This window comes from Agelaius phoeniceus, chromosome 3 (genome assembly GCF_051311805.1).
Source record: "Agelaius phoeniceus isolate bAgePho1 chromosome 3, bAgePho1.hap1, whole genome shotgun sequence".
Lineage (NCBI taxonomy): Eukaryota > Metazoa > Chordata > Aves > Passeriformes > Icteridae > Agelaius > Agelaius phoeniceus.
The window spans coordinates 71,034,494-71,045,582 of NC_135267.1; the positions used below are offsets into that span (position 1 = coordinate 71,034,494).

At 35.2% G+C, this 11,089-nt stretch overlaps 1 protein-coding gene across 1 annotated transcript in view; it reads left to right on the plus strand.

The window, feature by feature from the left end:
- The window catches only part of ERO1B (endoplasmic reticulum oxidoreductase 1 beta), a 29,240-nt gene extending 18,973 nt beyond the window's left edge, over positions 1-10,267 (plus strand). Inside the window, exons 10-16 of the mRNA XM_054630385.2 lie at positions 329-355; positions 1,779-1,871; positions 2,026-2,272; positions 3,057-3,126; positions 4,271-4,357; positions 5,781-5,914; positions 6,575-10,267. Coding sequence (XP_054486360.2) covers positions 329-355; positions 1,779-1,871; positions 2,026-2,272; positions 3,057-3,126; positions 4,271-4,357; positions 5,781-5,914; positions 6,575-6,635 — 719 coding nt within the window. The 3' untranslated portion in view covers positions 6,636-10,267. The remainder of the gene's footprint in view (positions 1-328; positions 356-1,778; positions 1,872-2,025; positions 2,273-3,056; positions 3,127-4,270; positions 4,358-5,780; positions 5,915-6,574) is intronic.
- The last annotated feature ends 822 nt before the right edge of the window (positions 10,268-11,089 follow it).

Genomic DNA, 11,089 nt, shown 5'->3' on the forward strand with positions numbered 1-11,089 from the left:
GATTACAGTGAAGGCTGTCAGAATTGCACTCTGCCATCATGTGTTTCACCAGCAGTGCAAATAATCAAACTTGTGCTTCCATACACTGCTGAATGCCCTGACCAGTAGCTTAGGCATGCTCGTTCCTGTATTTCTCCTATTCTGTCCCCAACAGATTTAAACCAGCCTCCAAGTTAGCTGCTTCAGTGCCTATTCTCATTTTAATAGCTAAATTATTTAACTTCATGTTAAATTAGATGGCAGCTGATGTTGTATGCATAGTAATATAAAGATGCTGTAGTGTTGAAAATGAATATTCTTCATTTAACTATGTACTTTGTATTTACAGGAGAATCTTTCTACACATGGCTAGAAGGTAAAGGCTCTTGGATGAGTTATTGTAGTGTTATATTCACTAGAAGGAACACTGTAGCACTTTTTTAATCTCCTCAAATATTTTTCATAGCATAGGCTTTTTTGTAAATTGTGCAGAGCTTTCAAGTGTTGTTCAAATACCTCTTACCTTGAGGGTCTTTACAAATCTTCTCATTTACTTAGACAGCATACGCCTTAAACGTTTCAGTGTTTTATCTTTCATAAAGAGGGAATTCACTTCATTGCCAGTTACTTTGAATTTTCTGGTTATTTTAGGCATTTAAGCAGAGGCATTATTAGTAGTAATATTGGTAAGCATCATTATTTGGAAATATCTTTAAAGAAAATTAAAGATTTTGGTGGCTCTATTCCCAGTTTATAATCTAAGTCTGTGTGTTCAGAAGGCAAAGCAGTTTTCTTTTCATTAATGTTGAAATGGAAATTATTATTGCAGTAGTAGCAATCAAAATCCCATTTTTGAGGTGTGCTGAAAATTAAGTGAGTCAAATGTACTTAATTTTAAAATTAGTTCATTCTGGCTTTTCTAAGCCTTTCCTTGTCTGGTGGTATTATAGGAAAGCATATAAATTTACATGCCTTTAAAAATGTAATGTCTAAGTGAGGACACATGTCAGCCTCACAGAGAGCCTTCACCATCAGCTCTTCCTGCTTCCATTTGTGGAGACTGGAGTGGCAGGAAAGTTGCCCAAACATATTTTTGAGAGGAACAAACTCTTTAAATTTCAAGTGTAGTCTCTAACTTTGGTTCTAATTGGAATTATAAGTAATTTCTGCATATAAATTGTATTCTGACATCTCAATGCTACTGTATTTCTATTTATGCTGTAGAAGTCTGTATTGATCGAGTGATATTTTCCAAGGTTTTGTCCTGTGCATTTAAATCTTCAGTGACTTTGTAGTACAGCTATAAGGAGGTATTTTTGCTGTTTTCCAGTGCTGTAAGGTTTTCTGGGCCTTTTGGTGTTTTTCTTTAGAGCCACTCCTCTAATTCAGTGGTAGCTTTAATTGTAATTAAGATGGGTCACAGTATATTTCTGATTTCCAGACTGTAAAAATTCAACATCAATTCAAATTTATTGCTCAAACAGTGTAGGGATCTTATTTTTGTGTAACAATTTATCTGTGCCAATTGAACAGATCCTTATTTGACTGTGTTTACTAGAACACAAAAATAGCAAGCAAAAATGTCAAATGTCATTAATAGTATTACTTAGATAAAAAATAGGAGGTAAGCTTTTCCTATGATGGCTATAAGGGCTTATTAACAATACTCAAGTGCTGTAATTGTAATTCTTGAAAGCCAACAATGCAGATTTGCATCATTAAAATGTCAGGGTATATTCATTTTAATGAATTATTTCCAGTATTTAGTTTGGTATCTGTTTGTCATTTTTCCTGGACAGGTCTGTGCCTTGAGAAAAGAGTGTTTTATAAACTCATTTCTGGACTCCATGCTAGCATCAACTTGCATCTGTGTGCAAATTACCTTCTTGAAGGTATGTCTAGGTAAAATTGCTGAATGGAATTCTACAATATCTGTAGTATGTATTTTGTTTTTTCTGAAAATTATTGGGGTACGCTTAGTTATTTTATGTTCTAAATGTGTCTCTTTTACTACCCCTGCCTCGCCCTTTTTCTTTCTCTGTGTAGAAACGTGGGGGAAGCCCCGCTGGGGACCAAATGTGAAAGAGTTCACTCGCCGCTTTGACCCTGCTGAAACGAAAGGAGAAGGCCCAAGGAGGCTGAAGAACTTGTATTTCTTGTACCTGATAGAGCTGCGTGCCTTGTCCAAGGTTGCTCCGTACTTTGAGCGTGCCGTTGTCGACCTTTACACTGGCAACGGCCACGAGGATGCTGAATCTAAAGCTCTCCTACTAGATATCTTCAGGGACACCAAGTAAGGCAGGAGGGGTTTTTATCAGCAGTTTGACATTTTTAGTTATATTTGGAAGTGAGAATATCCTTGATAGGATAGGACAGGAAGGAGAGTGGAATGAAGAAATAAAATTTAAGTAATGGGAGGGCTTAAAGTGGAATTTGTACATTTGATAGGACAGATTAATAGTTTGAATATACCAATCTTTAAAAACAAACAAAAAGCACCCAAAAAACCCCAAACAAATCAACACCCTCGGCTACTTCCTGTATGTTGCTTTTTCTGATTCTTCAGTATAAGATGCACATGATTTATTTTGAAAAGGAAAGTAGTACATACAGTCTTTTAATGGCCCACTGAGTAATTCTGCTATTATCACAGACTTAACCTCTGGTAGTTTGGCCATCCCCTCTTCCTTCTATTTATTCCATAATATCCTCAAGTTCCGTTTCTTTGCTCTCCTTTTTGCTAATTTTTGTGATTGGTAACATGTTGTGTGGTTTCATTGCTGTTCCTAATCGTGGTCTTGCTAGGTAATTGAGATGTAGCCAGGCAATGATCAGTTGGAAGGCAAACATTAGGCCAGTTTCAGTATTAATTTGAACCAAACTCTGAATAACAGATATCAAGTTACAGTGATTGCACAGTAAAACCAATACCACTGAGTATTTTTTTAAGGCCTAATCTGCAAGGACTAGGAACTCTGAAAAATATCTTACACTGATGGAATCAGCTGCTTATCAAGCTTAATTGAGCACTGTAGTTTATGCTAGCATTTGTTTTGATTGCATTTTGTCTTTATTAGGTCCTTCCATATGCACTTTGATGAAAAGTCCATGTTTGCTGGAGATAAAAAAGGAGCCAAATCACTAAAGGTAAAGCTAGTTTTCTTAATGACATCCAAAATACCTATTTTGGAGTTAGGCTGTGTTACTTTGGAAAGCCCTTCTGCCTACCACAAACACACTGCTGGGAGTAAGATTTTATCCCTGCCTTTGCTAGGGCTGTATATGAGGCCTTTCAATCAACTTAAAGGTGCTGTCCTGTTCCAAGAAGACTGAAATCTCTGGCTTTGTGCCTTGAGTCTGGCATCAGGACTGTGGTGGGGCACATGAGTATTACCAGTAAATGCAGTGATGCTTATTTTCAAGTAAAGTAACTGTTTCATAATTATCTGGATAAAAAGAACCCACCCAGTCATGTTTGCTTTACAAAATGATGACTTATAGAACACAATATACAGTATTGTCTCATAAATATGATATTTAACATTAGAAAGCATAGTTCCTAGACATGGGAACCTAATGGGAATGCTGTACCCACCATCAGCTTCTGGTGTTAACATGCCACGGGTGTAAATTGCAATTCCATAGTTGGTAATGAAGTTCTGTTTTAATATTTATTAACACTTACAACACTTATTCAGTAGTGGTTTGGAATGTCATCAGCATTACAAAAAATGCTATTAGAAAAGTGGCAGTGTTTTATCAGCCCAGCCAGTGTTTTTTGGACCTTAAAAAATTGAGATCAGCTTGGTGAGTTCTGCACTGTTGCTTGCTCCTGCTCTGTCTAAAGTTGCACAGCAACAATCTACCCATAGTTTTGAAAATATTTTTTGTGAATTGTAACTTGTTGTCAAAAAGATGGTTTGTTCAAAAAGGATTTGAATAATGGAAAAAAAATGGGACACAGATACAGTACTTATATCTCAGAAAATTTGGAGAAAGTTGGTAGGAAATCAGTGTATAGAATCCAGGCATTACCCTGCATATTCTGTATTTTTGGGGGATTTTTTAAAGAATTAACTGTTAGAAGTGGCTTGGAAATCAGATTCTGGATTTTCATGGATCTTTGTTATGGCCTGACTACATAAAACAATGGTTTTGTTCAGTTTTGGTTAGAGAATTGATATTCTAATGGTACTAGATTTCTAATGATACTACATTCATTAATGTTCTGTTTTTGCAAAGCTAAGATGTACATTAGCTTAAGCTTTCTTATTTTGTTTTTAACTGATAGGAAGAATTCAGATTGCATTTCAAGAACATCTCCCGCATAATGGACTGTGTTGGATGTGACAAATGCAGGCTGTGGGGCAAGCTGCAGGTACAGTTTATTTTGTGTAGGTCTGTGTGTTCTGGCAGGGGCAGGTCCCAAGATAAGCATCTATTTCATTTTGGCAGGACACCTCTTACCTTAGCATTCAGGCTTTCGGCACATGCTTGGTCCTTGGTATCCTTACCTATATATTAAAAATAGATACATGTTTAATTTACCATTAAACATGTATCTATTTAACATTTAATTTTTTTTTCAAATTGTTTATTTTGTTTAGTCAACAGCTGTGTAGCTTACTAAAAGGTAGAGTTTGTGTTCTAAAAGTTACTTTTAAAGCAGATGCTTCATGGTGAGATATTACTAACAGTCAATATCTTACCTATATTCAGTGATCAGAAGAGCCTTGTAGAATCACTTATGGGAAGCCTTCTTTTAAACACAGCACTTACTTGTTAGGGAATCCAGTGTGATATTTAACTCCACAAATTGAGGTGTAAGAAAAAGAAAGAATACAGATTTTCACAGTTTATGCAAAGGACAGCAAATGAATGCAAAGTTGCCCAGTAAAGCTGAAAGTTGAAAGCCAGTTCCATTTTCTTGGCTCCTACTATTTTTTTTTTACTGACAACAGTATTTTAAACCTCAAGACTAATGTTAAGTCCAGACTGAGAAAACTTATTTTGGAGTGCCTGTTGTACTATACCACTATACCACATTAAACTTATCAGAGTGCAATTTTCAGAGTTTGCAGCATCAAAAATTTGTTGGTCTCTGCTGAATTTCTGGAGTTCTGCTTATCCTGTCCTAGTTAATACTTCTGATCTGTTGTTATTGTTCCTCCTCACTAAGAACTAAAGAAGGCCAAATTTCCTGACCTATAAAATTCTCTTGCAGCCAGCTTCAACCACTTCTTGTCAAAGCCAGTGGTTGTTTATGTAGCCCAACTAAAAGTGAAAATAAGAAAATCTACTTCTGTTCTATTCCTGCGTAGAAAATAGGGGTTGAAATTGAAGCTGCATTGTTTGCCACTAGAATTGAAGGTGGAAAAAAGTGCATGTGTTGTGATACCTCATAAAAAACTTAGTTTGACTTCAAAGGGAAAGGGGAGATGTGCTCCTGCAGGAGTTGGGGCATCTATAAGTGAGGGACAGGAAGGAACTGGAAGTTTTATGTAATGGACATATTTTCATATGCATAACCAAGAAGAAAAGAGATGAGAAAAGAAGAGATGAAGAAGGCAAGGGTGAAGAGCAAGTATACTTGAGCAAACAAATGCAAACCTGGTACACAATTGCTGTCATGCAATTGTATTAGTGCCCTGGTTTTTGTACAGTTATTTGGGTTGAGGGTCAGTGTATAAGAATTGGTACTAAAGTTTGCCTAGATTAGTGTGGTTTTATTTTTTTAATGGTTTTATGAGTAATTGAAGGAATGATTTTACTGATGTTAAAACATTGGACTTTTCTTATAGACTCAAGGCTTAGGAACTGCTCTGAAGATCTTGTTTTCTGAGAAGGAAATACAGAGCCTTCCTGAGAATAGCCCATCAAAAGGTTTTCAGCTCACACGGCAAGAAATAGTTGCTCTTGTAAATGCCTTTGGAAGGTAAAATGTTATAAATTTATAGAAGAAAAATATAAAACTTCAGTGCCAATACTCAGTTTCTGTGGAAAGAAGGTATTGTACACATAGCTGTAGGTTTTGAAAGGCTGAATTACTACCAGTAATATTGATAAACTTAATGCCTTCAAACTGAGTATTAGCCTTAGTCTTCATTTTACATTTGGATCTAATTCATCCTCTCTGTCTCAAGTCTCATAAATCTACTTTCTGCAAGATGAAACTTAAGTCTCTTACATTTTAAAAAAATTAATCAAATTTATCTCCTTCAAATGATGAAACATTTTAACAGCTTTAAAAGAACTTTACATAGAGTATGCTTTGCTCATTATGTTGATTCTTCAGATCTTGAATATAACAATCTGTTCCTGTTTAAACAATCTATTTAAACAATCTGATAAAACAATGTAATAAACTTTACTACCTGTGGTTAGGGATTTTTAGAAGTTTAATGAAGCTGAGATGATTAAACATTATATATAAACTGTAATCCCTGTCATATATTATGTTAATGTAAAATGGAGAGTCAATAGACTTTTTGAGAACAGAATTGTGTCTGAGGAAAAATCTAAAGGAAAATGATTGTGATAATTTGTACTTCTCTTTTGCTGAACTGGTAACACTTTGATGGTTTTTATTTTACAGGCTTTCCACAAGTATAAAAGAGTTGCAGAATTTTAAAGTTTTATTACAACAAACTAGGTAATGAAGGTCTTTGCACAGCGCGATAGTGAAGATCATTTACATGACTGCATTGAGCAGAAGGAACTGATCCTTACAGGACTCACATGAACTGATAAAAAGTAAAATCAAATCCCAACTTGAATATTTATGTTTAAACTAGGAATGGTTATTAATTAGAAAATATATTTATGAATGGAATATATAGTTTTTAAATGTGTAAATTATGCTGATCTGTTTATTTTGTAAGTTTTCTGCTCACAGTTCTGTTGTACTGAAACTTCATAAATTTTCTTATTTCCTTGTCTTTCTGAGACAGCTGTTTTATATGAAAACAAATGTACCTCCACCCTGACTTGGCCTGTCTGGAAAGGGGGGGATCACTTCTGTGTCTCCCCATTTACTGAACTTCAGTGTATTCTGAGGATTTGGTATGTTAGTTCTGACTGTCAAAAGGAAGGGGGGGAACCTCCAAACAAACAAAGAAAAAAATAACAACAAAAAAAACTAACCACAAAAAGGAAATAAGTCTCTTGCTGAGTTTTAGCTTCTTGCTGTAATAATGAAACTTACTTAAAAATAGCAAATTTACCGAGCAGAAATTTTTTCATGCTGGGCTTCTTTGCATCATGATGATACCATTTTTTTTACCCTTGTCTTGTGCTTTTCAGCACTTTTTTTTTTTAATTATTACTTTGTCTCTGATGCAGCAGAGTTGAAAGTGACTTTTCTGTAGCCCCTTGCTGCTGCCTTTTACCTGCATTTAGTTGGAGGTAGAGGTCAGGACAGGGGAAATGGTTAGTGGAGTGCTGCTAGCTGAAAAACCTCAGTCAATCAAATTTCTGTTTACTCCATATTATTTTTCTAGATAGTAATCACAAGTTCAGTTTCCAAAAGTTGTCTTTTTAGTGTCTTAAATGTTAAAATAGCACACTTGGTCTTTGAGCCATGGAAATAAATTTGCTCTTTATGGGTTATGTTTGAGTGCTATGTTAAAAGGTCAGTGTAAAAATAACTTGCTTTTGTAGTCACTTTTAAAAAAGATGCTTTTTAAAATTCATAATCATACTGACATTTAATGCCACATACTCTATCTATGCAAACCCATACTGTATCTTCTTTAAAAGGATATTCAGCATAAAAAAACGGGTATGTTAATAACATTACTTTCATAAAATAAGAAATTACTCATGTATCATTGTCCATAAATGTCAGTGATAACTTACCAGTGTCAAAACAGAATTCAGAAACAGCATTATCATTAGTAGCAACCAAATATTGGTTTAAATTTAAAATGAAGTAATAATTTCTTTTAAACCAGCATGTTTAAAATTGAAGTTAGGTGTTATGAATGTAGGAAGTGCTGGTGCAGTGTAGATACATCTCTTGTTTTTAAAAACAAGTCTTCACAAAATTAAGTGCTCTTAAACATTTTTCACCCTCTTAGATACTGAGTGACCTATTTATATAATTGATTGTAATTGTATTGGCTTCCATACTGTGTTCCTTTACAGCTGAAATTTTCTGAAGGCTGGAATACACTCTGTCCTTTGTTTCCAGACTAGCCTCAAATTTCTACCTGACTGGAAATGAAATAGACTATTCTGCTGACACTTGGCTTTTATAAAAAATGCTGTTGCTTAAGAAAGTTAACCCCTTTGTGTCAAAATGGGATATGCTAAATGAAATTTAAAAGAATAGAAAGGGAAATTAAAAAAACAAAAAAAAAATCCAAACCACCCTTACGAAGTTTTGGTGATAGTTGCACAAATTGGCAGTGAACTGGTATCCCAGTGGAAGTTTCTGTTTAATCTTATAGGTAATTGGACATGGTGTTAGGGGAAGCTGATGCCAGTTTGGGGATGTTATGTTTTTTCCTGGTAGCCTCTCTGGCCTGTGGGCACCTGTGTCTGAGCAAGTCATCACAGGCTTTTGTTTTCTAGTTAGGTAGAGGAGCAGGAGGGTTCTAGGTGCATTCATCTGGCCTCTTCCAAGCTCTGTATTTGCACCCTCAAAGTTTATTTTTCTCTATTAAATTGAAGTGGGAATCTAGGTAAGTAGCTCAGATGTGAACAGCTGTGTTTGGTAGATGAGTTATACAGAGTATCCAAATCTTCTGAGTAATTGTATATATTGAAAGAGTGTAATTTTTAATTGGCTGTTAATTCTTTGCCTTTTGGATAGACCTGCAAGGGCTAGAACTGTAGGCTCACTTGTGTGAAGAGTGCCCTATAACTGGGATTTATCTGTATTGTTATATATTATAGTGCCTAAAGCTTTAGGCAGGATTTTCTAGTTAAAATAAAAAACAAAACTGTATGACTGCATTGCCCCAGGAAGGACCTAAGTCTCAGAAACGTTTCTTCCTTTTCTCCCCTTGCTGTGTGGGGAAAGTGAATTGCTTCCAGCCTCCTCCTGGGGATGCAACTTGCTATTTTTTTTCTTTTTCCACCTGTGCCTGGTTAAAATCAACAGACACTGAAGCAGAATCATGCACTTGCTCATGGGACAGGTGAGAGATTCAGGCATGCAGATCCTGGACACCTGGTCCTTGCAGCCCTCGTTGGCACAAGGCAAATACTGTAGGGTAAGGACATAAAGAGATGTGAAGCTTTTCTTCTTTTCCTTTGTGTCATGGGAACACAGGAATGCAACTGAACAGCAAATTGGGTGTGCAAGTTCTGTTGCACCTGAAGGTACATATCTCTTGATGATCAAATATGGAAGGCATTTCACTTCACTGTCATTGTAGAGATAGGACATAAGATTTTTCCTGTAACAAATCTAGTTGAAACAATTTTCCTGTCACCATCTTTTTTACTGTATTTGATGTACATTCTGTGACTATGCTGCCTATGAAGTTTTGCTGTGTGAGTTGGATGACTTAGTTCTTTATATGTTAAATTAAATTTTAAAAATTTACAGCTCTTTTTTTATACTAAAGAATAAGGTTAGTTACACCGTCCATGATCTGTAAACTATTTTAAATTCCAGCTCCCTGTTGGAGATCAGCTTGTCAACACTGTCTGCCATTCATTTCAGAGTAGCAGTACATTTTCTTGTACAAATGACACAATGATTGTAATCCCAGAGGTAGTGAGAAGACAAAGACAAAAATGTTTAATTGTTCCCAAGTCATGAAGACTTGCGTGAAATGGTGAAAAAAGACTTGGTGCAAACTACATAGGTAAAAAGTAGGGCACTTGCTGAATAACTTGTTCTTCAGTGCCTGAGAAGGTAGGTCAGAATATAAATTTAAAACAATGAAATATAGAGACTTGTGTAAGCTGGAATAATAAGTGTTTTCCTAGTTTTCAGCTGATGATCTGTGCTGTCATTGTATGTGCATGAAATACACTGTGCCACATTTTCTTGAGTTGTGTTTGATGGTTGGGTTGCCTTTATCTGACCTTGCTTTGTGCTTTTCTGGGAAATGACCTGTAATATGTTGTAAATAATCTTGATGCTCATGTTTATAAAGTAGCAATCAGCAATTCATCGCTTCACAATTTCTCCATATAGCTATCCTATTAAAATGTAATATTTATTAAAATCAGAATCAATGTTGGAACTGCTTATTGAGATCTAAACACTTCTGAATCTTTGCTATGTTTGAATCTACAAAATGCAAATTAAAGTATTTTCTGCTACACCTTCTTTTTCTGGATGTAATTTTTTGGTATTTCATTTGAAAATATATTTTTTGCTTTTCATTTACCTTTCAATGACACTTGGCAGCTATTACATAAATTCCTTTTGTAATAGTCATGTAAGATTAAAATTATGAGCAGATTTTCACTCTCACTTAAATTTCGTTCAAAAGATGAAGGTAACCTGTATATTTCTTGCTGATAACATTGCACTGTGGTGTGTGTGCACATCAGGAATCCATTGTAGAATTACAATATGTTTCTGTATGGATATTGCCAAATATAGCCCCTGTTTCAGTCAAATTGTTTTAAGATACAAAAAGGCTTATTTAGAAATTAAGTCTCTTCTGTCCCTTTCTCAGAATATCTTATAAAAACAATTTTGTGAATTTTTTTTTTTTTGTTTGTTCATGCAGTGGGGGTCTTCATGTTGAAATTATTTCTCTGAAAGGAAAATAATTCTCTTTTTACTTCCATGTATGCATTTTTAACAAATTGTCTTACTGAAAATTTGATAGACATATTTCATCCCCAGCTTAGGTGAGTAAGCACCTGTTACACAGGTGATGATAAATTAAATTTTAGATCGTACCTCTCACATTGTTGTTCAAATTTCCTGTGTTTTAGAGTATTTAGTTCATCACTATGGTTGGTTACAGTCATTTGCTGTTCCACTTTTTTGTGTGCATACTGGGCATAGGGCTGAAGTTTGTTCTAAGTGGAGAATTCTCTTACATTTTTACTGTGTAGCTGTAACTGCTGTGAACAAAATGAAATTCCTGCAGACTTCTCTTGCACTGGGTCTTCAGGCAGTTTTTTACGAACATGA